Source organism: Mycteria americana, chromosome 1 (assembly GCF_035582795.1).
Source record: "Mycteria americana isolate JAX WOST 10 ecotype Jacksonville Zoo and Gardens chromosome 1, USCA_MyAme_1.0, whole genome shotgun sequence".
NCBI lineage: Eukaryota > Metazoa > Chordata > Aves > Ciconiiformes > Ciconiidae > Mycteria > Mycteria americana.
Window position 1 is genome coordinate 174323500 of NC_134365.1, and position 27563 is coordinate 174351062.

The window sequence follows — 27563 nt, forward strand, 5'->3', positions numbered from 1 at the left end:
GTCAACAGTTGTCTTCATTGCTTGCAGACAGCAGCATGCTTAGTTTCTAGTGTTACACACTTTTTGTTGTCCATGGCATGGCTTCTGTAAAGTGTTTGAAAATAATGTTAAAGTTGGAATATAACCTTATGTCTGTCACTTCTAATTTCTGTACTAACAAGGTCTTCACTGAGCCATATCTATTGTGATGGGTTTCTTTTCTGCAAGTGCATTCCAGATCCTGTATAAACTGTGTATATAATCCTTGCTGGAATATCAGGATCTGGCTTGGCAAAATTCCAAGTAGGGATGTCTTTTTTCATATTTTTTTTCTTGAATTTGTTTGAATCTTTACCTGTGAAAAGATTAGCTCTTTTGTAGTAATGCTGCATGTACCGTTTTGCCTTGTCAGACACTGCAATGTTCTCCCCCTTGCCCTAATTCTTTAGAGTGGAAAATTTTCTTGTTTTTAATTACTTTGTGTAAAATAAATTTAATTAAAATTTTCCGCTGGCCCACTGAATTTTACTTACAACTTGATTAAGGCTCCCATATCTAATTTTTTCCACTTCACTGTATTTACATTTTTATGAAGGTTTGTTAATGTACTAAATCAGACTTGCAAGGAAGATGAAAAAAATTCTAAACCAATGTTTATGCAGTATTTAGGCATACCTCATTAAAATGGAAAGGTTTTTTGCATTGGTTAATTCTGTAATTGATCATGGTGTTGTAACTACTTATGTCAGGGGAATAAAACCCAAATTATTTAAAGAGTATTTTGACTATATTTATCATTGGAATATTTTATGGCAAACAGTCAATATGCTCTGGCATTCAGTTATGCCTTCACTGTTCTATTTCTTGTTTGTCATGCTTTTCAACCTTTCTTTGTTAAATCTCACCATATTTTTTGGCTGTTTGGATAATTGCTTAGTTGTTAATAGGTTACTGGTTAGTTATCTTCAGCCAGTTACTTAAGAAAGGTAGTGAATAAAAAAGGTTTAACAATGGTGTAAGGAATATGCGAATAAGCCAAGATACTGAAAGAATAGAAATAAGTTAAAATGAAAAACTTCAGCATTCCTTTCCACATATATGTGGCACACCATCCTACCTGTAACACTCATCGGCCCACCAGGAGGTTTCACTCTCGTTTGCTGTGAAAATTCCTAAGTTCAAAAGCAATAGATATTTCTCTTGATTTCACTTATTCTGTTAACACTTTACATTAAGCTATCTATAAGTAAGATAAATAAAGCACAAATACATGTCATGGGTATGTCCCTCTCTTAACACTAGTGAAGTTACTCTTCTACATCTGTTATGAAACTTGATAGTTTGTTCACCTGACTCATGGAGAGCTGCTGCATTTGAGAAATCAAGGTTCCTAATTTAGAGTGCTGGTACTGCTAAGTGTCTGTAAAAATACTATGATAGAGTTAAAATATTGATATTATAAGGTGTAGTTGAAAGCAGAAAATAAAGAGGAGAAAATTATTCCTGTTACAGGAAACCTTTTTTGTTCTTACACTGAACACCAGCAGTGAAATGGAACTCCTTGGCTGCATCGCAAGTCATAGAGACACTGTGATGATTTTTGCTTTCTGCATTGAATGTGTGTTGGACAAGCAGCAAGATGACAGCTCTTCTGCCTCATGAGAGCTGTCTTGAATCTAGAGGTGGCATTTTAAGCTGCTGGTTACTGGTTGCAGCTGTATGAACATGTCACATCTGGATATCGTCATAATTTAGAACTATTCTAATGACATCAATAACTTATGTAACAGCATTGGAGGCTGTTGCATTCCTCGATGTATTTCTATTACTTTAAGTACTGTTAAACAGTTAATGAAAGTGAGCATTACAGGAGTGATCCTTCTCATCTACAGTAGTGTCTCAAGATAAAAGTCGGATCTTGCTGAATGATTCTGTCATTCATTTTACTTATTGAACGCTGTAGCTTTTTATAGATCATTTTTAGTAGCAACACAACAGAACAATGGTAGAACTGCCTAAATTAGACTAGCTGCTGTGCCCAATATGCAACATAAATTTTACTGCACCCACTCAGTCCTGTAAATACAAAGCATGTCTCTCAGCCTTCAAACGTAACCATGTCCACCTTGGTTAACATCAAGAACTGGGCAGTATTCTAGAGAAGTATAAATATTAATCTTTAGGCAACAAAACTAGACTCTGAAATTTAGGTTTTAAATTCTCAGGATCAGAGTACAACAAATAACATGCACCTACATGTTACTTCCTTTACAGAAAGACCATTCACTGCCTGGAGGACTTTAGACATGCTTTTGCGGTTTAAATGTATTGTGGTAGTTTAAATGTGTCAAGGAACTAGTTTCAGGGCTTGCAGCACCTTTTTGATCGTACATTCATTTTAAAAAATGAAGAAACCCCCCCCATCATGTAGTTTCTTTTACCATTTAAAAAAAATAGTCTGTGTGCACTAGCTGTGTCCAAAATGAAGTCTAGATTGAGGGTCTTGGCATTAGCTTGAAATAAAGGCGATTAAATATATCTGAAATGGACAGTAGTGTTTTCCGTTAGAAGGAAACTTTATGGAAGTTTCTTTTCTGTCCTCACTCCTCTCCCTCCCTCAAGCACACTTTTTTCCCTAAGTGAGTAACTGTGTCCATTTTGTGAAAACTGTCAGATTACAGTTTGACAGCTTCAGCATGGGAATCCCCCCCCCCAATGGTAAAGAGGTTATGTACCCCGTAGTTAAACACTACTTATGTATATCTTCCTTTGGGAATTTTCATACATTTGCCAAACATTTTCACCAGAGAGTAGACTTTGGAATACTAGGTTGTTTTTGTTGTTGGGGTTTTTTTTTTCATAGAAAAGGCATGTAGAAAAGTATGAATTAAGTTATATTGCCAAAAAGCTTAAAAAATCAAATTCCTTTTCTATGTAATGGTTGAGTTGTTGTCTAATAACTGTAAAACGTAAGCAGCAGTTTGTTTTGCCATGCCAATGAGATTTTTAGCAAAATAAAGGATTATCCTCTTGTTAAACTGATCTTTGTAGTGTTTACTACAGCACCATAGTATCACGTCTGCACCAAATACTGTAGATACTACTTTTAAAAAAATTACCAGAAATAATTACTTTTTTAAGGCTCCAGTTCAAAGTGGCTATTTCGCTTATTAAGAACTGACTTAAATGATGAATTGCAGCATGAGGAACTTCATAGCACTGGAGATGTGGGTTTTTCTGAGAGGAAGATACCTGGGTTTAGATATTTCAGACCTTTCCCCAAGCTAATTAGTTAATACTTTAAAAGGCTTCACTTTGGTATATATGTAGTATACCTAGAATATGTATCTTTACTCATTCTGTGCTTTGTCACGTTGGAAAACTTTATTCAAGGACGTCAGGCTGGAGCAGGATAGGCAACGTTAGTAAGCTATTTAAATATGTGAATTTTCCAGGTATATTCTTATCAACTTCACAACTATCATTCTTGAGTCTGCTTGCCATTTTTTAATTGCTTGCATTTCTTCCTTCTTGGTTAAAGAATTAATCAGGTGGGTTTTTGGGGTTTGGTTTTGTTTTGGTTTGGTTTTTTTGCTGTCAGTGTGAGTATTGTAACAGTCATCCTAGTGGCCTTATGTTCAGCATTTACTTGGTGGAGAGTTCAGGGCCCTGTTGGGAAGACGTGCCCAAAGTTCTCTGTTAGAGGTTGAATATTTAGTCCAGCAGAGGCTTTCAGATCTGCCTTCCCTTTTGATACTTTTTACGTTAAAAATACTCAAAGAGCATGTTTTGTTTCTCATTTTAATATGTATTTTTGTGCTGATGTTTAAACACATTCATAGGCACTAACCTGCCAAAATACGTCCTCAGCATACTGTAGTCCAAGTTTGTCTTTATTCTTTCTTAAGGCTTGAGAGGTATTTACTGTATACTTCTATTCAGTAGCTTTTAAAATGGTTCTTATGCAATATTTATGTACAAAGGTATTTTGCTGGTTTAGCTTATCTGCCTTGTTGAAGTACTTTTAGCTCTTTTGGCAAAGTCTTTCTAAGTCAGTATAAGCTCTGTTGTTAGTAAGGGGTTTTGTATGTATAGCTACACCAGTAACATTTTTTTGCAAACAACTTTAATATGTATTCCACATCCACTGAATTTGTAAGTTAAGGCTGATGCCTGTAATTGCATGGTGATTATAAAAATCAGAGCGGGTTCTCAGAACATATTTAGTATTTTATATTTTAAAATACGTAAATCTGAAAAGGATAGATGTGAGTGGTGCTTAACGAATTGAAAAGTATTTAATTAAAAAAAAAAAACCTGTACAGAGAAGTGAATCCTCTTCAGCCAAATTACTTTCCCCTTCTCAAACATTCATTATTTTAAAAAAATATATATATTTAAGGCTTAAGTTTACTCGTAACAACTTCAGCTTTCCTATTCTGCTTTATTTTCTTTATTTGAAATGGTAATTTCAAGTAATGACTGCAAAACGAGATGAGATCAGAAACAAAGTATTTTGAAAGAGGGATTTTGAAGTTTTCTGTGTGGTTTGTTGCAGTTGTGAACTCCTGCTCCTACAACTGAACAAAATATTTGATTGAATGTTACTTTCCTTTTTGAAGCTCTTCTCTGGTGTTTAGCAGTTGGAGGTGTCCAGATCATTCTCTGAAGAACATGTAAAGCTCTAGCAAGAGAATTCTTCCATATATGCCTGTATATTAAATACTGTTTATTAAAGCAGGATTACCAGAGCAGTCTTCCTTGTTTAATATAGAGCAGTAGACGCTGCATATTCTCTGACTGATAGAGTACAGACTCTGCAAAAAAGCATTACTAGAGGTGAAAACATTTAGCGTTACTAGTTAGGATCATATATTCAGAAAATGCGTGCAAGAAAACATGCTGTGGTGTTTAATTGTAGCAGACACTGGGCTGTACTTGCTGCAGTGGAAATTAGTTCAGATTACTTGTGCCAACTGGTTTTTGTTTGTTTGTTAAAGAAAACATGAAAGAGGAAATGGGAGGAGAAATTTATGTGATTACTGGTGCTTATTACTGCTTGTAGCACATGCCTACAAAAGGTTGAGGGGATGTAGATGTGGGATCCAAAGTTGAGAAATGTTGTTTTACATGTTTAAATGCATGTGAACATTTTTCTAGTAGCCAAATTTATAGCATAAGAATGAAGTTATGTCTAAATTTCTGTCACACTTTAATGCACAAATTCCATTTATGCTCAGAATTGTTATGTACTGCACCATATCCAAGTTAAGCTAAGGATTCAAACCTGTATCTAACTGAAAATGTGTATCATTCAGTGAACACTAGAATTGAAATATAAATTTATTTTAAATTTTGAATGCAACTTAGACTATTTGAAATGTGTAGGTGGTATTCTGATTTTTCTCATTTTTCTGAATTGTCAATTAAGGACCTTTCTCTATGAATCTTATCTGCAGGAATATAGCATGATACATACTGTATGATAAATCCTTGTGCTACACAGTATGTTTTGCTGCCATCAGCATGGGTGCCTTTCATGTTTTCTTTAAAGTGACATCACTTAAAACTATGTTGACTATAAGAACATAAAATACAAGACAGAGGTTTAGAAAAACTGGTAAAGCTAGCTCAAAATGGATGAAAAATCCATGTATGCACAATAAAGATACAGCAAGCATATTGCATATTATTCACAACACAAAGGCTGCTATTCTGTAAGAAAATACTGTCAAACCAGAGAACATAAGAACTTGTTTATTAGAAAAACTCAAGGCTCCTATAATCCAAACCAGCAGATTTTGACTAAACCAAAGGATGGAGAATTCATAGACAACATTTTAGAATTCAGTTTGAATGAAAAAGTAGAAAGGAATTGCTTTAAAAAAAGCAGCTCTCCCCCAAACAAATCCCCATTAATGATAATATCCAGAACTCTAACAGCTATAAGGAACAGAAATTTTCAGGCAGACCTCTTGTATTCACAATTCTGTGAAGTTTAAATTTCTTTTTTACTTCATGAGACCAGTTACTCCTCTTTTCCACCACTTCAGGTTGCTAGCAATTTAATTTTAGCATACTCTTAAAAAAAAAAAAAAAGGGCAAAACATTTTATAAGAGTATGAAAAGCAGTAAAAGATCAGACTATAACCTTGTTAAATCTATCTAAAATACTAGCTACAGAAACAAGCATTGTCTTCATAATAGTATGGAGAAAATAGATCAGCTCTTTGTGCTTTTTTTCAAGCTTTGAACAACAGATACAGAAGAGGAGACTTCTGTTTCAAGTCAGTACATAAAAAAGGAAGTCAGCCTTTGGCTGTGTAAAGATCATTAGCACTTTAATTTTGAAAAGTGAAAAGAAATCACGTAAAATCATACTGTCAAATTTACAAAAACATTTTCTCCATCTCACTCTACCACAAAATGCATTGTATTCATTATTGCTTAATTAGCATCAATTTGAAGTAACTTGTCTGTTAGTATTTCTTAAAAAATAGTATTTGTTGAATAGCCAAAATAAAGAGTTTTAACTTGAAAGTATGTAAGTTCTTCCTATTGTGTACAGGGGAATTTCTGCACTGACATACTGAATAATAATAATAGAGTTCAATATGATTGTTTTGCATTGTTCATATGTGGTTGTATCACATATGGAATGATAAATGCTAAGACAGTGACACAGGAGAAAGTGATTGTGTGTTTTGGAAATTAAAAGTACATTTATGTACATTTTTATTGAGGATATTTTCTTTAGAGTATCTTGGAGTTGGGTGGGTGGATTGAAATTCTGAGGTCATTCTGGGGCGGACAATATTGCTAAGACTTCCACAGCCATCACTAGGGGGGAGGGAGGAAAGCACTACTTGTTTGTTATTTTTAAACAAGTATTTTTTGTTTGTTTGGGTTTGGAGATTTTTTTGTTTTATTTTTTTGTTACACCTTTTGGAGTCTAGGTGGCTTTCCAGACAAGATCTTCCATTTTCTACTCTGCTCACGAGAGAGGAATTACTTTAAGCTGAATATGAGGTGGTTGTATAGTCACTACTATAGGAGCTAGAGAATTAAAGTACGTTGCAGTAGATAACAGCAGTGGGTTTTTACCTTGTAGACTGACTTTTTTTTTTCTTTTTTCACTAAATAATTTTGAGTGTATGTGTCTTCATTTAGATCAGTTGTAGCAGATTCTGAACAGTGACAGCTAACCGTATTATCAGATGAGAACCAAATTTGTGGAAATTGAAATAAAACAATTCAGCTTGTAATGTTTTGTCTGATTTTTGAGGAGAACAGAAAGGAGAAGAGAAGAATTGAGGATTATCATGTGAAAAGTGTCCCCTCCCCCAAAAATTGTTTTCCTGTTATGGCTATAGATAGATAATATGAAAATAGCACACTGATTTTTCTGAGGCATGATTCAGCTTGAAACTGGGAGAGGACTGAAAATCTTCTGTAGTCACACTGAAGTTGCATTAAGGAACAGTAAAAAAAAAAAAATTTTGCAAATTCAAGCATTGAGAAGTTATGAAATGCTGGCATTAGGGCCTCCTGGGGGCTGTACTGGACGAGAACCCTCACTGCAGCCTATGACGAACACTGTTCAACATCAGGCTTTCGGATAATCTGCTTGGATGATGTGCTCAGGTGCTAGCAGTATAAAAGAGACCATGCGGTCCTACTGTTCTCATTGTAGGAGGTTATTTATGTGCCTGCTTCTGAGATTACTTGGTGCTTGGACAGCATTTTCTTCTGGATAAAGAATTGTTAAATCTGCACAGGGGCAGACCAGATGTGGTAGTTGAAGGAAAACATTTCTGGAGAATTTTCAGTTGGTGTGCAGTCTGTTTTTTGATTAACAGTGTATATTTGCATTTTGTCAGTTTAGTGTGTGTGGGTTCTTCTGGAATGTAGACTGATTGTGAACTCCCATCTCCTGTATCTATGAATAGTGCAGACTAATACAGAATACTGTGGTATGTCCCCTAGCAGCTCAAGTTGCTTTTACAGCATGAAATTCTGCTATTGCCTGCTTTCTAGAGGATGCTGACTTAACTTTGAAGTTTCGACCTTTAACTTAAGAGCACTCTGTGTGCTGGGCCCAGGCTGTCCAGAGGATCTCCCGAGGATGGGTGCCGATGGATCTGCTCCCTTTGCTCAGTGGATATGTTTGCACAGAGAGTGTTGCTTGCTGTGCAGGAGAGCTTCCTTGGAGAGAGGAATTAGGTAGTGCGATATGGTGAAGGATTTGGTTTCTTCTACCTAGTGTCTGAAATACATGTCATTTAAATGATCAACATTCAGATTTATAATTAAGCTTAGCATTGAAATGTCACTTGTTTTAATGTGGAAGAGATTGGGAGCTGCAGTTTTACTCCATCATTATGACTAGTGGACTTCTGTGCTGGAGTGGAATTTGTGTGATACTCATATTCAGCGCAACTCCCTGACCGCAGTTTAATTTTACTTCTCGGTTATTTTTGCTAGAGAGGGTGCATCAGTGCAATTTTTTTTCCTCTTGTAGTTCTTTAAAAGACTAGTATTAACTTTGATCGCCACCCAAACAAGCTAGCTGTCTGTATCACATGACCAGTGTGCATGTGTTAAATCCTGCCTGGCTTTGTGGGGTCTGAAGTCTTCCTTTGGTTTGTGCTAAATAATGGGATTAAATGGTTTAAGAAAATGCTGCTGTTCTGCCTGATAAACCAGTGTCTAACCATTTCATTAGTTACTGGTTTTGAATTATGAAGCATGAAGTGGTTTTCTGCAGTGTTCTCACTTGCTTTGGCAGGTTTTACTATATAACACCACTACAAAGTTCATTGTAGATTACTATTTGTGAAACATTATAATAAAATTCTACCAGTTATATTAAATAATGTTCTACTTAATGTGGATATACCGCTTACTCTGTTCAAAGTTCTTTGTTGATGTGCACGAGACCATCAGCTTCTACACTGAAGTGCTCCATACTTAATTTTAGATTGGATTTAGATGTCTAAAATGGATAATGATCCCCTAAATTTCACTTCATTGTCTGTGTACCTCGTACGGGGATTTCTGTGATAATATTGTATGAACACTTTTTCCTTAGGCTTTCAAAATAAAGCTTTTTCAGTTAATCTGCTTTTTATGGTGTTCATATGTAGGTAGTAATAAGATTCTTTAAAAACATGTTTAAGAGAAAGAGTGTCTGTGAGAGTCTGAATTTTTTTATAGCATAGATCACTTCTGCTGTATCACTGTATTCGTGATTAGGTAGACTGACTTTTTCCCGTTAGCAGTCACTTAGTATTACACTCAGAATTACTGGTTTCATCATTGGGAAATTATGGAAGTATTTGTTGTATTTGTAATTGTTTTTAAGACTATTAGGCAGTTGGAGCTGTTGCATTCTAAATAGTTCTTTCTAGTTTGCTATGAGGTGCTCTGTGGAATATTGTTTGGACATCCTCTAGGCAATTGCTTCTCTGGAAGAGAAAGGTGATACTTAGCAATCTTACATATTTGGATTCTGTCTTAAAAAATACTCCTGAGTGTTTTTCAATTACTTTGGTAGGAAAGGTTTTGGTCCTCTATATGTATTGGTCATACCAGTTTCAGACATTAACTTCTGTAATTTAATTGCTTCTTTTTTTTTTTTTTTTAATTAATCTATTTGCAGATGTGATGCAGATCCATCTGCCCTAGCTAAATATGTTCTGGCTTTGGTAAAGAAGGATAAAAGTGAAAAGGAACTGAAGGCATTGTGTGTTGATCAGCTGGATGTATTTCTTCAGAAAGGTATGGTCTTTGTCATAACAATTAAGCTTGAGTGAAAAGTCTGTCTTGTTTAATTCATTCAAACAATCTTTTATCATAGAATTGTGTGTTTATTAGCTTTGTTACTTCGAAGTATATAATTCAATTTGCATGAAGTAATTATTTTTACAAAACAGGTGTACAGCACAATATGCATATATTCGGTATATGTTTTGTGTCTATTGGTATTCCTGGAAGTAAATTACAGATGTTAAGAGTTATTGCCAGAATTAGAAGTATTGGAGCTCTGTATATATTCCAGAAATATTCTTCCAGACGTTTTATTAAGAGGCATTAAATAATTCAATGATTGAAAACCTTTATGAAACACTGTCATTATTGACATGTTTCTTGACTCTGTAAATGTCCTTTTAAAATGTAAAATTAATAGCAGAGTATTTAAAAATCATACTCTTCATTGTTTTAACTTTTTTGTGAGTGTTGGTTTTTTTTTAAATTAATTTGTTTTTAAAGAAGGTGTTAAGTAATTTTTTGAATAATGGATATTTGTACACTCTTTACTTTCAGAAACTCAGATATTTGTGGAAAAACTGTTTGATGCTGTGAATACAAAAAGCTATCTACCTCCACCAGAACAGCCATCATCAGGAAGCCTGAAAGTAGAATTTTTTCAGCACCAAGAAAAAGAGACAAAAAAAGAAGAGGTAGGCACTGATTTTATTTTAAATTTATGTCTTTTTTTTTTCCTCATTCCTGTAGTTTACTTACGTGGTTCAACTTCCTCATGTTTATTTGTTTATTAATAACAGTTCCCAAGCTTATACTACAGCATTAAAATATGTCAGAAGATTTGTGCCTAGTATGTTGAGTACTGCTGCACAGTTTTTCTAAATATAAGTGGGTGCGTCAAAGGTAAACTAAAGTGGTTCTGACTAGGCAAATGCAAATAAAGTTATTGAGTGGTGTAGGAGTTGCAGTACAACCTACATTAGTTCTTTGCTCAGGATTGCTGTTGTAGTTATGCTGCCCTTTAATTCAGCATAAGTCCAGGCTGCTGTTCCAAATGGCAGTCCTCATTCCTTCAGCTGCTTGATCTAGGTAACATCCTTATTCCGACACAAGTGTTTATGTTGTTCTTTGAGCCACAAGAGTAGGTTTGTCCTTTTCACCAGCAGCCTAGGTTTGGCTGCATGGAGGTGTTTAACTGTGATCTAAACCAGCTAACCTGCTGATGAAGAAAAGACCTTACTGTGTCAATCATTGAATATTTATGTCTTCCCAGATCTGTCACTGCACCTTAGTGTGGATTTTTGTCCACCTGTAGCAAAAGCAGATGTATTTTCAGTGTAGCACAGTAAGGAGCACAGAATAAGCACATTGCTTATTCTGCTTTATTTTCTCCTAACTCGTGCTTTGAATATTCCTAGAAATAAAAATCTAATACATTACGAAGATTCTCTACTTGCATTGGATGCAGAAATGTTGTTTCAGTTCAGTGTTACTGTTGACTTTGCTCAACATTTTGAGTTTTTTTATTTTGATTGTGCAGAAGTCTCCATGATAGTGTACTCATGTTTTGATCTAATGTATATGCTTTAAATTCAGATAGTTAAAGAGGAAGAGCGAGAGAAAAAGTTTTCTAGAAGATTAAATCACAGCCCTCCTCAGTCAAGTTCTCGGTACAGAGATACCAGGTAATAAATTTTGCTTAACCTCTTGTGTTATATCAGTAATCAGATGGATTTGGATTTTTATGGTGTTACTAAATTAAATGGTTTTTTTCTGTATGGTCGCCTAAAAATAAGACTTCTATTGCTTTTATGCCTGTGTAGTTAAATTGCAAGTATATAAGTGACAGTGTAAACTGTCTCCGAGTTGTGCACAACTATCACATTTGAGCTTTATTATTCATTTTTACATTAGATTTGTGGTTTATATTACAACACTTACTCTGCTCAGTATTGAGATAGAATCGTGATAATTTTAATTTAGAAGCCTTGCCTTCAATAACTGTTACCTGTCTGGTGTTTCCAACTTGGGAAGGTGCAGTATTGGGCAGAAACAGGATTTTTAAGATTCTTAAAATCTTACGGATGGTAAAAGTAAAATGCATAAACCAAATAAAAGAATTCTAAAAGTCTTCTGAGAAGAAAGGAAGGGCCATAGTTAGATTCCATTTGTAGCTTTTCTCTAATTTCCCATTGCCATTTCTTGAAGTTTTAATGGTAGTTAAGGTTTTAAATTACAGTTTCATAATTCTTGTAATTACCTACAAAATTACATGTTTAGAAGCCGTGATGAAAGGAAAAAAGATGAACGTTCTCGGAAGAGAGATTATGACCGAAATCCTCCCAGAAGAGATTCCTATAGGGATCGATACAACAGAAGAAGAGGGAGGAGTCGGAGCTACAGCAGGAGTCGAAGTAGAAGTTGGAGCAAAGAGAGATTGCGGGATCGGGATAGAGACCGGAGCAGAAGCCGGAGCAGAACACGAAGCAGAGGTACCAACAGTTGGTCTCTAAAATACGGTGAATGTTGTCTACAAAATTTAGACACTAAACTTAAACACTATGTTCCAGATGTACCAAAATTTCCTCTATTGTTTTTATTTCTTTGTTCAAATTTAGCTTGGTTTTCTGTGGAAATAGGGATTATGTGATGATGTTTTCAGTGCTTGTTTTCCCCTCTTTCCCTCCATTCTTCTCTGATACCTTTGACTGTGTTGGCCACTTTTGAGCAGTGTTGTAAGAGAGGCAGAAAAATCCAAATTAATTGCATTTCATTAAGTTTTAGGAAACTCAACTATCCGGTTTAGGGAAGATAAAGAAACTAATACCCATCTGCAGAGGTAGAACTGGCAGAAGTTACCTGTTTGACAGCAAATGACTTGTCAAGCAGAACAGTACAGCTCTGTTCTTTTTGTCTTGTCCCCTCCTTGATGTCACAGGGAGGGACTGAAATTATTACAGTGTATTTGCACTGATATCTGTAGGTCTTAGGGCTTCGGTACAGCAGTTTTTTGAATTAAACTTCTTTAAAAACAAAGCTGTTTATACAGCTGAAAAGAGTGCTTTTTCCCCCAATACTGCTACTGATAAATTGGAAAAGAGCATTGAGAGTCATTTTATATCTTAATTCTGTCTTAAACAATGTAGAGGTGTAAAAATAGTCTGGTTTAAGTCTCCTGCGTATTATTTTTCTTTTTGTAGAATGAGCCTTGGTAACTCAGCCTTAAAAGTAGGAATGCAGAGTTCCTGAAAATATGGGAGCAGATATTTTCCAAACAACTTAACAAACAAGCAAGTTAAATAGCATGCAGCAGTTTAACTAAAAGGTTACAGTGTGGTTAAATCTTAATTTAAGGATTATTTTACATAAACTGCAATGATAATACCTTATAGACAATATCTTACGGTGAAAGCTTTGTTTCTTTTTCTAAGCACATTAAGAAAAGCCTGTTTTATCCACACTTAATCTGCCATCTTTAAGACATTTTTGTTAATGTTCCTTTAATGTGGGGTTATTTGAGTCTACCAACTTACCTCATGACAGAGCTCTTCTGTCTTAATCTGGATACTTACTGTTTATTTGATGATAATGTTAGAAAATTAAGAGAATAGTTTGTATATACTCAGAATAAAAGGTCATGTTACTGCTGTATCTGTCCAGGAGCGTTCCACACCTGTCAGGCACTATTATTTCTCCAGTCGTGACAAAGCTTTGCATGCGATAAAAATATGCATTTGAATGCAGATAACATTAAGATAAAAAACATGAAGATACAACAATAACAGTGTCTTGAAACATTAAAGATGTGTAACTTTTATAGTGTTTTCAAGTGGTGGTTACCTTTTTCTTGCCCATTGCTTGCCTTTATTCAGAATAACGTTCCATCTGAAGTTCATAGAATATATGCATCACTACAGAAGATGTACTCTGCTTGAAGTTAAATAGCGTTTCTGCTTTACCGTGGGTATAGCTATTATTAAAATACCTCAGTGGCTGACTATATACTTTTAAGATTGTTATTTTTCCGATTAAACCTTTGGAATGTAGAATCATGGAATAGTTGAGGTTGGAAGAGACCTCTGAAGGTCATGTAGTTCAGTGTTTCTCCCTAAAGCACATAAACTGAAGCAGGTTGCTTACGACCTTATCCAGTTGGGTTATAAATAACTCTGAGGGTGGAGAGTCTGCAGGCACTCAGGGCAACCTGTAGAACTTTTCAATCATCATTTTTATATTTTGAGTTGAATTGATGTCGAATAAAGATACTTAAACAGGTTAGTGGCTGCTTCTGGTGAAAATGTGCAGAAGGAATCATCCAATATAACTTTTTTTTTTTCTTTTTTTTTTTAATACAGAAAGGGATTTGGGAAAGCCAAAATATGATATCGATAGAACAGATCCATTAGAGAACAATTATACTCCAGTTTCTTCTGTAACAAATATTTCATCCGGCCACTACCCTGTCCCTACACTGAGCAGCACTATTACTGTTATTGCTCCTGCTCATCATGGAAATAACACTACTGAAAGCTGGTCAGAGTTCCATGAAGAGCAGCTGGACCACAACTCCTATGGAAGACCTCCACTGCCAAAGAAACGCTGTAGAGATTATGATGGTAAGTCTGTATTCTTTTTAATTGCTTCCTGCGGCTATGATTGGCCCCTTTCTGAGAAGATTGAGGTAGTTTTCCTTTCTTTTCCTGATCTCCTCTAATACTGTGTTTTTTCTATTACAGAGTTCTTCAATGCAAATTTTATCCCACTTTTTATTAACTTAGCTTTTAGACAGCTTTATTAGTGTTTGTATAGTTTTTTAGTTACTAGAATTATTTTAAATAGATAAAAAATAGTATATTTATATTAAAAGGTTATAAAAACAATTCATTTTTACCCAGGTTTTGTGTCTTACGTCATGTTCAAGCCAAATACTGTTATTTGATAGTTTTGACCATGATTAGCACCTTACTGACCTCATCATTTTTTTTATTCCATCCTATCTAAGAGATAATTTGTAACTAGAAAGGTCTAGAGCTGCAACTTCCCCAACTCCATGTTAACTCATTTTTTTCCATGTAGGTGTTTCTTAAAATTGCGTGGCTTTTTGTGTCTTAAGCTATCATTTTGCATGTCTTGTTCCAAAATCCACACAAGAGGCTGCTGCAGTTGGCAGTGACTCAGCTAAATTCAGCCAGTCAACCTGTTAGTTCAGAAGAGTTTAAATTTCCCCCTGAAGTTTTTTCTCAGGGTTTTTTTTGTTGTATACCACAATGATGAGTTTAAGATCTAGGCCAATTTACATTCAGAACTCTGATTAGAATAGAATTTATTTTTAAGTAAAGAAAATGGGAGGCTGAGCTCTCAAGTGTTGGCAGAGTTGTACTTGTGAAGAATAGCTTTGCCAGTATACATCACAGCAATACTGTGAGCAAGTAGAATTGTGAAAGTGTAGTTTTGTTTTGAAGTTTTCTTCTAATGCAAGCTGAGCTTCAAAATGTTGTGTCATGGTCTCCCAGCGCTACAGGTTTTTTTAGAAAGGAACAAAATGTGCAGGCTAGTATACTTTTGAAGTAACATCTCCAGGCATGACACTGGGACTTTGTACCTTTAACAATCTGTCTTCTATAGCAGCTTATTATTTCCAATTTCTGAGTATGAAGCAAATGGTAATGTGTTGGAAAACTGTGATACAGTTGTCCTCAAACTTTTACTGTTTTTTTGTTTTCCCTATGTTTCTGACTTACTAAAATCTCTCAGTAGATGTCTCTTCCATTTGCTTTTCTCATGGCTGTTTGTGTCTTCTAAATTTATAAGCTCATCTCTCTCTTCAGTGGCTAGCTAGTTCCAACATGCTGCTCTTCCTATCTGCACTTTCACATTTTCTACTTGACCCTCTGCAGAACTTCTATTTTTCCTTAACGTTTCAATTTATATGTTCTATAACTCTTCCTGAAGATGAGGTAATAGAGACTGCTTTTCAGCATCATTTTTTGAGGAAGTGGACACTCAGCTTTCTTCTTATTTTATCAGAAGATGTTTTGAATTTTTCCCCCATATTGCATTGTACTGTATTGGGTTTTTTGTGGAGGCTGTTACTAAACAGATAATCATAGAATCATAGAATGGTTTGGGTTGGAAGGGGCCTTTAAAGATCATCTAGTCCAGCCCCCCTGCCATGGGCAGGGATAGCTCTCACTAGATAGGGTTGCTCAGAGCCCTGTCCAACTTGACCTTGAATGTTTCCAGGGATGGGCATCTACCACCTCTCTGGGCAACCTGTTCCAGTGTTTTGCCACCCTCATTGTAAAAACTTTTTTCCTGATATCTAGTCTGAATCTGCCCTTTTTTAGTTTAAAACCATCACCCCTTGTCCTGTTGCTACAGGCCCTATTAAAAAGTCTGTCCCCAGCTTTCTTAGAAGCCCCCTTTAAGTATTGAATGACTGCAGTAAGATCTCCCTGGAGCCTGCTCTTCTCCAGGCTGAACAGCCCCAACTCTCTCATCCTTTCCTCATAGGAGAGGTGTTCCAGCCTTCTGATCGTTTTTGTGGCCCTCCTCTGGACCTGCTCCACTGTTTTACTTGCATGTAAAAGAGAATAAATGAATGCATATTCATTTTTGTTTATATGCATGTATTTCATGTTTATATATGTATGTATATATACACATATACAATACATACATATGTAAATAAATTTTTTTGGTCTTACATAGTCACATTAAACTATGGCAAAATATTCTAATTCTTCTTGAAATAATTACAAAAGAGAAAAAAGAATTGGAGTGAATTTTTTCATGTTGGAATTTTATAATATTAACTTCTAACTTTAGTAAGCGTTTCTCAATCCCAGTATCTGCACTTTTTACTTAGAAACACTGTGGTTTTGTTAATGTCATGACACCTAGATTTCATTCTTTGCTTTCACAGTTTGTTACAATTCAGAATTAATTCTTCAAGAAAAATCTAACTCCTATATTTATTCTGCTAGAATCACAGAATCACAGAATCATATAGGTTGGAAAAGACCTTTAAGATCATCGAGTCCAACCATAAACCTAACACTGCCAAAACCACCACTACACCATGTCTCTAAGCACCTCATCCAAACGTCCTTTAAATACCTCCAGGGATGGCGACTCAACCACTTCCCTGGGCAGTCTGTTCCAATGCTTGATAACCCTCTCGGTGAAGAAAAATTTCCTAATATCCAGTCTAAACCTCCTCTGGTGCAACTTGAGGCCATTTCCTCTCGTCCTATCACTTGTTACCTGGGAGAAGAGACCGACCCCCACCTCTCTACAACCTCCTTTCAGGTAGTTGTAGAGAGCCATAAGGTCTCCCCTCAGCCTCCTTTTCTCCAGGCTAAACAGTCCCAGCTCCCTCAGCCGCTCCTCATAAGACTTGTGCTCCAGACCCTTCACCAGCTTCGTTGCCCTTCTCTGCACCCGCTCCAGTACCTCAATATCCCTCTTGTAGTGGGGGGCCCAAAACTGAACACAGGATTCGAGGTGCGGCCTCACCAGTGCTGAGTACAGGGGCACGATCACTTCCCTAGTCCTGCTGGCCACGCTATTTTTGATACAAGCCAGGATGCCATTGGCTTTCTTGGCCGCCTGGGCACACTGCTGGCTCATATTCAGGCGGCTGTCAACCAACACCCCCAGGTCCTTCTGTGCCAGGCAGCTTTCCAGCCACTCTTCCCCAAGCCTGTAGCGTTGCATGGGGTTGCTGTGGCCCAAGTGCAGGACCTTGCACTTGGCCTTGTTAAACCTCATACAATTGACCTCGGCCCATCGATCCAGCCTGTCCAGGTCCCTCTGCAGAGCCTGCCTACCCTCCAGCAGATCAACACTCCCACACAACTTGGTGTCGTCTGCAAACTTACTGAGGGTGCACTCGATCCCTTTGTGCAGATCATTGATAAAGATGTTAAACAGAACTGGCCCCAACACAGAGCCCTGGGGAACACTGCTTGTGACCGGCCTGCATATAAGAATGTCACTGCAATCTTCCTGTGTGCTGACTGTTAAAATAAAGTTAAATGGCCAATTTCATTTTCTAATATAAATTTCTGCTGATATATGAAGCTCTTAATTTACAAACTGTTGCATTACACAGAACATTTTGTCTCTACTCTGAATCAAACTACAGCTACTGAATACTAACAACAATTCTTTTTGGTTTGATGTTTCAGAAAAGGGTTTCTGTATGAGAGGAGACATGTGCCCTTTTGATCATGGAAGCGATCCAGTAGTGGTAGAAGATGTGAATCTTCCTGGCATTCTGCCTTTTCCAGCACAACCCCCTGTTGTTGAAGGACCACCTCCTCCTGGACTTCCTCCCCCTCCACCAATTCTGAGTCCTCCTCCTGTTAACCTTAGACCTCCAGTGCCACCACCAGGCCCCTTACCACCTAGCCTTCCACCTGTAACAGGTAATTAAAAAAAATTAAAACCCATTTTTTAGTAGAAAAGCCTGGATGTTACTTGGGTTGAATGCAGTGCAAAAAGCTGTTTCAAGAATGCCAGCTATATTTTAGAAAGTTGTACTATGCTCTACCATGGCATAGCTTACCCCAAAGTGATTGTTTTCTATAGTAATTGTTGCATAGTTGATTGTTGTAAAATTTGCGTGTTAAATGTGAATCTTGAATATGGAATAATATTTTTATTGTGTTTAAGCAAAAGCATGGCGTGCCAAAACTCTGTTCCTTGAGTTTTATGAGAGAAGTTGTCTGAAACTGACTACTGTTAGAGAAGAATGGAAAATCCTGGAAACAACAGATATTTGGCGTTTCAGTTGTAATACTAAAATTAAAGAGAATTCATGACCACATCAAATTTACACCTGAAAATATGTCATTTGTGATTAATTTTGAAACTAAACTTGCAAAGTAACTAAGAAAGAAAATTCTCCGGCTCGTTTACTCTTTTGTTGGAAAGTACTTTGGCTCAAGTACTAAAAATTACATGAAGACTTTTGTGCCTGGCTGTCATTTATAAAATAGCAGTTTAGTATTTAGTTCCCTTGTGTGGTTTAAGAACTGTTATGTTAGTTTTATGTGATTATTCCTTTCTCTCTTTTTTATTAACTTAGATGTTCCACTTGGTAAAATTATTCAAGAACAATTGATATTTGATATTGTTTGAAAGTTCCTTAAACTTTTTTCATTTCTGGTTGATAGTATATTTAAGAAAGAACTGCATTTATTTATTTCACTTAGTATAGAGAGTAACTGTATTGCTGGGGTGATCAGTTCTGCTTCACATGCTCTTTCCAGATCTGTGTGGAAAGTCCAAATATGTGACTTTGTATCTTTTTCCAAAACATGGTTTTGCCAATCATTAAATTGAAGGTCAGGCTTGACTGCTCCGCTTTTAAAGTGCTATGTTACCTGTTGTAAAAAAAGTCCAACCAACCAAAAAAACCCCCTCAGTCCTAAGAAGGATGTCTTTGACTTTCTACCAGAGTTGTAGGTATCTTCTTGGGTGTTGGGAAAAATAATTTCAATCAAGTTAGTTATTGTCATCATAGAATATTTTTGTTATACACTATTAAAAAACAGAATTTGTTTCTTTGAGGGGGTTTTATAGAGCTTTAAAGATCTTCTGTCGGTGAAGATAAATACTGGCTTAGCAATTAAATTTTGTGTATAGAAAGCAGGTGTTTGGGGAATTGTTAAACTATTCAAATGCTTTTGTCTGTAATCTAAGTTCCAAGTCATTTGCTCGTGGGGATGGTTTCATATGAATGAGTGGTACAGCATTGTGTCTGTATACATGCCCTCTCACCCCCTTTTTTTTTTAAATAGCCTTCAAAACATTTCAGATCAATTTCCTTATGAGTTGAGTGTAATGTAAGTCTAGTGGATAATAAATGAATGCAGTGTTTTCCTTTGTTTTTGACAGGACCACCCCCTCCACTTCCCCCATTGCAGCCTGCTGGCATGGATGCTCCCCCAAACTCAGCAACTAGCTCAGTTCCTACTGTTGTTACAACGGGTATTCATCACCAGCCGCCTCCTGCTCCACCCTCTCTTTTTACAGCAGGTGTAGTACTGAGGCTTTGCCCACAAGGTTTGCTAAATAGAATAACATTGACTCATATTATACTGTACTTTTTAGAGATTATAATTTCATAGTTTGGGAGAATAAGTTTGTATCATTTAGACTGTGACAGTAACTTAACACTCTTTTTTCTAACTTAGTTCGGGACAGAAGTAAAATTTGCATGTAAAATGTGAATCTTGATTATGGAATAGTATTTTTCATTGTGTTTAAGCAGAAAACTTGGCATGGCAGTTTTTTAGGATAGCTGTTATACAGCTCTTCCATTGTACCTATATCTTGTAATTAAATGAATATTATATTTGAAACTTTAGGGGTTTTAACTGCAATTTATTTTAATTAGACAATTTCTTTGTTACCAGAAACGTACGACACAGATGGATATAATCCAGAAGCTCCAAGTATAACAAATACTTCAAGACCTATGTATAGACATAGAGTACATGCCCAAAGACCAAATTTGATAGGACTCACATCAGGTGATATGGATCTGCCACCCAGAGGTATGCTCTCAAAGCTATACTTATTTAGTTCACTTAATTTTCTTACATTAATGCAGACTGAGGTAGTTCTCAGAGAATGTAATACTGGAAAACATTGTATTTTTTCAAATCTTCTGGAATTAAGAGAATTGAATAGGGAATTATGCTCATAGTTGCTTTGTTGTGTGCATTTTTACAGGTAAAATGAAATCTCTTGCTAGACTACTGCACAGTTTACACTTGCCTTTAATAACTGGTCACTTTGTACATCGTTTATACAAAAAATGTTAATATTTCTGTAACAGACTCTTAGGATGATTTTTGCTGCTGAGTCATTTTTATCTGGTAGCAGACAGTTACGCAAGAGTAATCTTAACCTCATAGTTCCTATGGCCCTGAGAAAAAGCAGCAGCATACACAATGAGAAGGGAAGAGGGATAAAACCAATTTTTTTAATGTGGGTTTGTTTACATTTGTATGTATTTGTATAGTTACTTGTTTTCAATGCAAATTCAGAATACCTTTTTACTATCAAATACACAGAAAATACGAAAAATATTGTAAAATCTTTTCATCTGTTTACAGAAAAACCTCCTAATAAAAGTAGTATGAGAATAGTGGTAGATGCTGAATCCAGGAAAAGAACAATTGGTGCAGGGGATGGTGGAGTTCCTACAAAGAAGACTTGGTTTGACAAGTGAGTGCTCATTAACACAAAGTTGGCTTAATAGTTGAAATTCCGTGGAGCTCTCTTCTGTAATCTGAAACATATATATCTATATAAATTGCAAGCAAGTTAAACTGTGAATAAACTGACTGTACTAAAATAAATCACACTACAGAGTGATCTGTATTTGACTGTCCTCTCTCAAAGGCAGTATAGGAATAGCTGAAGTTGCTTTGGATGATACCAAGATCTTCTCCCCGAAAGCTGGAATGATCTAAGAAACAGAGAAGCTGCAATGTGATGGTTGTTAGGGGTGACTGATTTTAGTTTTGAAATGTGAATTGTATCATTGCTATTTTGGATTGAGTTGCCAGGTATGTTACTGACAGAAAATATAGGGTGCAGTGCATAGTGTCCAGATATACCTGGGGTGACAAAAGGTTGGAAGAGATTTTAAGAGATTACTGGGACTGAGGAGAGCTTTGAAGTAATAGTTATTTGAAACTTTAGTGGGGAGATTCTGTGGAATAGCTGAGAAATAGTTTTTGGAGAGAAGCAATGTGAAAGTCAGGACATACTGACACAAGCAAATTACTGTGAATTATCTCACAGATTTATGTGCTGGGGTATGCTGAGAGTGTTGGTGGGGAAAACTGCAGATGTATGGGCCTGTGTGCTGTACTCTTCTACACTTTTCTAAAATTTTTTTTTTTTTTTTTTTAAGTCTGCAGATCTTTGTGTCTCATACGCACATGCTCCTATGCAAGCATATACAATTTAACATTGTGTTTGCTAGCTTGCTATGGATTTCTGGCTTGATTTTTATTTGTTGCAGGCAAAATTTTAACAGAACAAATAGCCCAGGTTTCCAGAAGAAGGTGCAGTTTGGAAATGAAAATACAAAACTTGAATTGAGGAAAGTTCCCCCAGAACTTAACAATATCAGCAAACTTAATGAGCACTTCAGTAAGTTTGGAAACTTAGTCAACTTGCAGGTAAGAGTCAACAAAGAGAAGACAGTATGTTTTGACTTAATGATAGAGGTAGTTGCTAAAAGGAGAATGTCAGTTGTTTTTTAACTGGTTCACTGAAACTGTTCTCATTAATTTCCTAACTTGTTTCTTAAACATGATCTCATTGTTTTTAATGGAATTGTCATTGAAGAAGCAGAAATGAAATATTCTAGTCGTCTTTTAGATTTCAAACAAATGTTTTCCTCACATATAAGATTTTTAAGATATATCAAAAATTGATTGGAAGTGTTTTTCCTTCACCGCCTTTCTCAAGTTTGGATCTGTTATCATAAACTCTATGTATTTTTTGAGATACATTGTAAATACAGACAACCTGTGTTTCTCATCCAGAAAGTGGTCCCTGTGATATAATTCCTTTCTAGTCCCATATTCGTGGTGGTTTATCCCTTACACTATGAAGTAATTATATCTGAGTGACCCACATTTATAAACAGAAATAAGCAAACACTAAGAGAAAGATACAAAAGAGATGCAAAGAACTGAGTCCTAACTTAGGTTGCTGTTATATATTAGAGGCTGTATGTGTAATGTCAGTATTCAATATCCAGTCTCAAAGCTACTCAGTCTGATCTTTCATCATGTTTCATTATCAACAACAAGTTTCAGATGCTAGCTAGTGTTTTTATTTATGCTTTCTTGTTTGCACTGAGAGGTTGAACAAAGAGGTGTAATACAATGTTTTTGCGCATATTGATAAAGTACAGAATAAACCTCCTGTGCCTGTCTGAACACTGAGGGAATTTACATCTTTCTTAATGGCTCTTAAGTATTTCTCAAGCCTTTCCATAGTTTACCAAGAATATGGGTGTATTAGCAGGCAGTATGATTCAGTAGGGCAAGTAAAATTGTGTGTGAATGTGTATAGAGACAAGCAGATATGCAGATAGATATTGCTATTCTTCCAAAAGGTGTGATTTTGTCCTTTGAAGGTGTCTAAAATAATATGTTAATGCTCAAAGGAGGAAAACCAAAATGAACTTTGTTCTCTAGCTCTGATACTAGATAGGACATTTATTAACTGACCCCTGTATTTGTTGTAGCAATTTTCTTTACTTCCGTGATGCTTCCTCTTGTCTTTCAAACAGCAACTCATATTTGCAATTAGAAATACTGTTTGACTCTTTAGGTATTTTACTTCAGTTTGTTTGGTTTGGGTTTTTTAATTATTCTTAAAGTTTATTAGCGTAATCTCAAGGTTGCTTCTTGACACTAGGCTTTTCAAACAGAGTCATGAAAGGGAAGTATTTATCTACTGACCTGTATTGGGTTTAAATTGTAAGCTTCTGAGCCTTGAAACTAGTGATTTTATGATAATCGAGACACAAATGAAAATCCTACATGCAGTAAGTTTTGTTACTCTGTTTTAAATCTTAGGTTGCATATCAAGGTGATCCAGAAGGTGCCCTTATTCAGTTTGCCACACATGAGGAAGCAAAGAAAGCTATATCAAGTACAGAAGCAGTATTAAATAATCGTTTTATTAAAGTTTATTGGCATCGAGAAGGCAGTGCACCGCAAATCCAAACCACCACACAGAAGGTAGAGGATCCAAGTCTATTCTATCTAGAATGCTATGTAAAATATAATCTTTTAGACATTTTAAAAAAATGTTTATAGAAAGTAAACTAAGTCCTTTTGAAATAATGGCTACTTCATGTAATTCTTTTCCAAAAGTTACTCTTTAATTCTAGATTCTTTGACCTCAGATACAAGGTTCAGGAATTGATTAGCAAGGTAAGACTGAAGGTATTTAAAGAAAACCTTTCTGTGACTTAGGGAGAATTCCACTCTGTCGTCATCTTATGTGAAGCAAGATTTGATGCTACTGTCTGCTGAATAACATATATTTTGCTCTAACTAGTGTAGGATTTTTTTTTTTTTCCTTCTGGTGAGCATAAGAAAGACAGCAGTTCTATTTCTTGGAAGATAATCTCCATTTTCTTCTAAAAGGTGCTGTTTTTTCTAGTCTTTTCCTTTTTCCTTTCCTGTTGAGCATGCATACTGCTATAGAAAGTAGCAGTAGAATTTATTTTACACAAAGGTACCTATATGTATATACAGATATACACACATATATATGTAGAGAGAGAACACATGCAAACCACAGTGTAAGAGGAGAGCTACATTAGAGAGACTAATTTTGTGGAAATGGATCAGGGACATTTTACATTTTTAAGTGGAGAGGGAGGTGCTGATCTCCTTGGTATCCAGTGCCAGGACGTGTGGGAATGGTTCAAAGTCGTGTCAGGGGAGGTTCAGACTTAACATTAGGAAACATTTCTTTACCGAGAGGGTAGTCAAACACTGGAGCAGTCTTTGTAGAGAGGTGGTTGATGCCCCATGCCTGTCAGTGTTTAAGAGGCATTTGTATAATACCCTTAATAACGTACTTTAACTTCTGACTAGCCCGGAAATGATCAGGCAGTTGGACTAGATGATTACTGTAGGTAGGTCCCTTCCAACTGAGCTATTCTGTTCTACATTTTTGGATTGAATTGCACAGTGGAGCACCTATTGGTAGTTGTCATGTGCATAGTAGCATTGGCAATTTTTAAAGAATATGAAACAGCAATTACTGTTGTGGAGTTCAGATTTGTAACCAGTGGTGAGCCAAATCAGATTTGTTAGCAGGTATAGTGGTTCTACTCAAACATAAGGGGAAGCTTGGATTCTCCCAGGCTGTGTAGGTTATTGGATAGAGTCTTGTCAGTTAGCTCCCGGTGTATCAAGTCCCTCTAAATACTTGTGTTTCCTGCTTTATTGGATTTGCTGTGAGTGTGGAACAATGCATTCTACACTTAGACAATAAGAGGCAGGCTCTGTAGAAGAAACGTTCATTTATTTATATACACTGATACAATGAACAAATGAATTGTTAGAGGATTCTCTCAATTGCTCTTCGAAGTTTTTAATTCCTTCTTTCTCTGGATGGTGTACATCGTGGTCGTTCAGAATCAATGACCCAGTTTTCCATAGCAGTCCTGCTGTAGGGCATTTTAGGTAACAGTTTCCTTTCTCTCCTTCTTTTGTAACAAATGCCCCTGCTTTTTATCTACAAAAATGGAGTTTTAACAACACCTATCTCACTATCTCCCCAGTTATCATCCTTTAGATTTGAGTTTGGAATCAAATTTATGGATAACCTTGATGCTTGATCTGAACTAGTGCTACTCAAAATGGTATTTATTCTCTAAGCTTGATTTACATCTGATCAGCCAGAAGAGGGCAGTGGAGTATGTCATTTGCATTCATACAATCTTTACCTCTCTTGAGAAGGATAGCTTGAATAGTTATTGACATCAGCTTATTTGCTGATTATGCTATCCAGCTTGGAGTATTAACTGTGTATTTCCAAATGAATATCTTATCTGTGTATTTGTTATTTTGCAAAACATCAGTTTTAAATAGTCTTACAGTTCTTAGTGATGTTACTAGCTTCCCAGCACACCACCTTTGGCAGGTTAACCTTGATGGTTTGAGCATGAATTCCCCTTGGTACCAGGTGACAGTATTAAGGGTTCCTGCTTCACAAAGGCAGTAAACTACAATTTGAAGTCTTTTATGGGCGATAGAGGGCACACAGTGACAAGAAGAATTTAAACAGGAGATTAAAATTTTGAGTGCAATGCTTTCATCTTCCTCTACCCCAAAATACAGCAATTATCTAATTGTTGAGTCAGTAAACAGGTATTTTTCATTCATAAGCCTTTCAGGAGCATGAATATTTACTTCCCTTTTCACTGAAATTAATATTTGGTATCATATCTACAAGCAGTATGGAAACTCTTATAGTACTTCATATACTATAAGTATTTGAATTTTTGTCAAGATTTCTGGTGTATTAATTACAGCTGAATTAATTTCATCTGTATTTATAATGGTTTCTGGCCATACTTTTTCTGTGTCAGGCACTAAAGACAGGTTTTTGAATTTTTTTCAATGTAAAATCAGTTGGCTTTTAAGTTGTCCCTTCAGTAGTATCTGGTCTTGCACAATTTCTTGACCATTGCTGTTTCCTCAGCAGGAGTATTTCGGAAAATTCTTACTGTGGAAATTCTGAAAGGAGTGGAAGTACTTAGTAAAGATGGTAGGAGTCAACCATAATAAATCATCAAATAAAAGGCTTCTGCCAGGAAGCAGAAATAATGTGCTCTCCACATCTGTGGTAGATAAAACAAGAAGTACTGGGCTTAAAAGACAGCACAGGAGATTTAGGTTAGATATGGAGAAACATTTTCTGATGCTAAAGGATACTGAAACACTTTTACCTAGAGAGGTGATAGGACCTCTTTCATTGGAAATCTGCAAGAACTAGATGGATAGATACTGTAAGTAATGGCTTAGGTGTAGCTGACTTTGCCCTGGAGTGGAGGAATGGATTAGGTAACCTCCTGAGGGTCATAAATATGACAGGAAGCTTGCTTGGAAGCATATGTTTTTGGTCTTAAGTGTTTAACGTTTCTGTCAAAGAAAAAAAGGCAAGGTGTTAGCTGTCGGGGCATATCCATGGTAGGTTCAAAGATTAGCTGCTCTGTTTTCTTTTTCCTCAGTCCCATGACTGCATGTCTCCATATCCTCCTTTCTTTTTCTATTTTGTCCAAGTTAAACACATAGGAGATGAAAAGTGACATATCACTGTAAAAAACAAGAGTCTTTATGATGCAAGTTTGTATTCTGCCTTTCCATAACTAAATGGTTGATGATGAAAGATTTTTTGAAAGGGGTCAGAAGACTGCTTACTCCTTTTTGTTCGGTTCTAACAGGTGGAAGTTAAGATAGTCTAAGTAGACATGATTAATAGAAATAGACCAGAGTTGTTTGATCACTTCTGTGAGCTGCAAGTGCAAAATAGATGTTATTGCTGTATGCACTACACAAATAGTGTAACATCCTAAGTCTCATCAAGTGTTTATTCTTGCCATCAGGTGAAAAAGCTATTGAATGATAGAAAGGAAAAAAGTGTAAATCTAAATGCCATTGCAGCAATTTCGTTGTGTATTTATTGAACTACATATGTAGCAACCTTTTGTTGTTAATATTATGATGTGCTTTTTTGGGGGTGGGGCGGTGTTACAGGTAATACAACCCTTAGTTCAACAACCTAGTTTACCGGTAGTGAAACAATCAGTCAAGGAGCGATTAGGTCCGGTACCTGCAAGTAATATTGAACCTGCAGAAGCACAGAGTGCCAATACAGAAGTCACTCAGGTATGTATGATAGTCAAAAAATCTGTTGCATGTTTTTCTTTCTGTAATGGGTTTCGTAGTGTATGAATGTATCTGTTGCGGTTACTCATGTAGTGCAAGTACACATTTACTACTTATAAGTGCATCTAATTTGATTGAGTGGTGGTTTTGATATTGAAGTTTTCCTCAGTGCAATGATATTTGGCTTTCTTACCCAAGCATGGTACTTAATTTTTAGTATCGTAGCTTTTTACTTAGTTTAAAAAAAAAAAAAAAACAACCAACCAAACAAAAAAACCCCCAAAGACTCTGAAAATATTTCAGTAATGCTGTGTTAAATTGCAGTTTTCAGATTTCAAAATAAAGTTGGTTTCTATCCAA

At 36.0% G+C, this 27563-nt stretch overlaps 1 protein-coding gene across 9 annotated transcripts in view; it reads left to right on the plus strand.

Annotated features, from left to right (window-relative positions):
* The window catches only part of RBM26 (RNA binding motif protein 26), a 60804-nt gene that overhangs the window by 4186 nt on the left and 29055 nt on the right, over nt 1-27563 (plus strand). For 2 of the 9 annotated variants that reach the window (XM_075527001.1, XM_075527052.1), the window contains exons 2-13: nt 9641-9759; nt 10306-10442; nt 11344-11432; nt 12022-12266; nt 14103-14363; nt 17940-18179; nt 19654-19821; nt 20175-20315; nt 20880-20991; nt 21797-21956; nt 23370-23534; nt 27072-27203. In XM_075527001.1, the coding sequence (XP_075383116.1) occupies nt 9641-9759; nt 10306-10442; nt 11344-11432; nt 12022-12266; nt 14103-14363; nt 17940-18179; nt 19654-19821; nt 20175-20315; nt 20880-20991; nt 21797-21956; nt 23370-23534; nt 27072-27203 (1969 nt within the window). The remainder of the gene's footprint in view (nt 1-9640; nt 9760-10305; nt 10443-11343; nt 11433-12021; nt 12267-14102; nt 14364-17939; nt 18180-19653; nt 19822-20174; nt 20316-20879; nt 20992-21796; nt 21957-23369; nt 23535-27071; nt 27204-27563) is intronic. The other 7 variants (XM_075527061.1, XM_075527070.1, XM_075527027.1 and 4 more) reach the window with 6 other exon arrangements.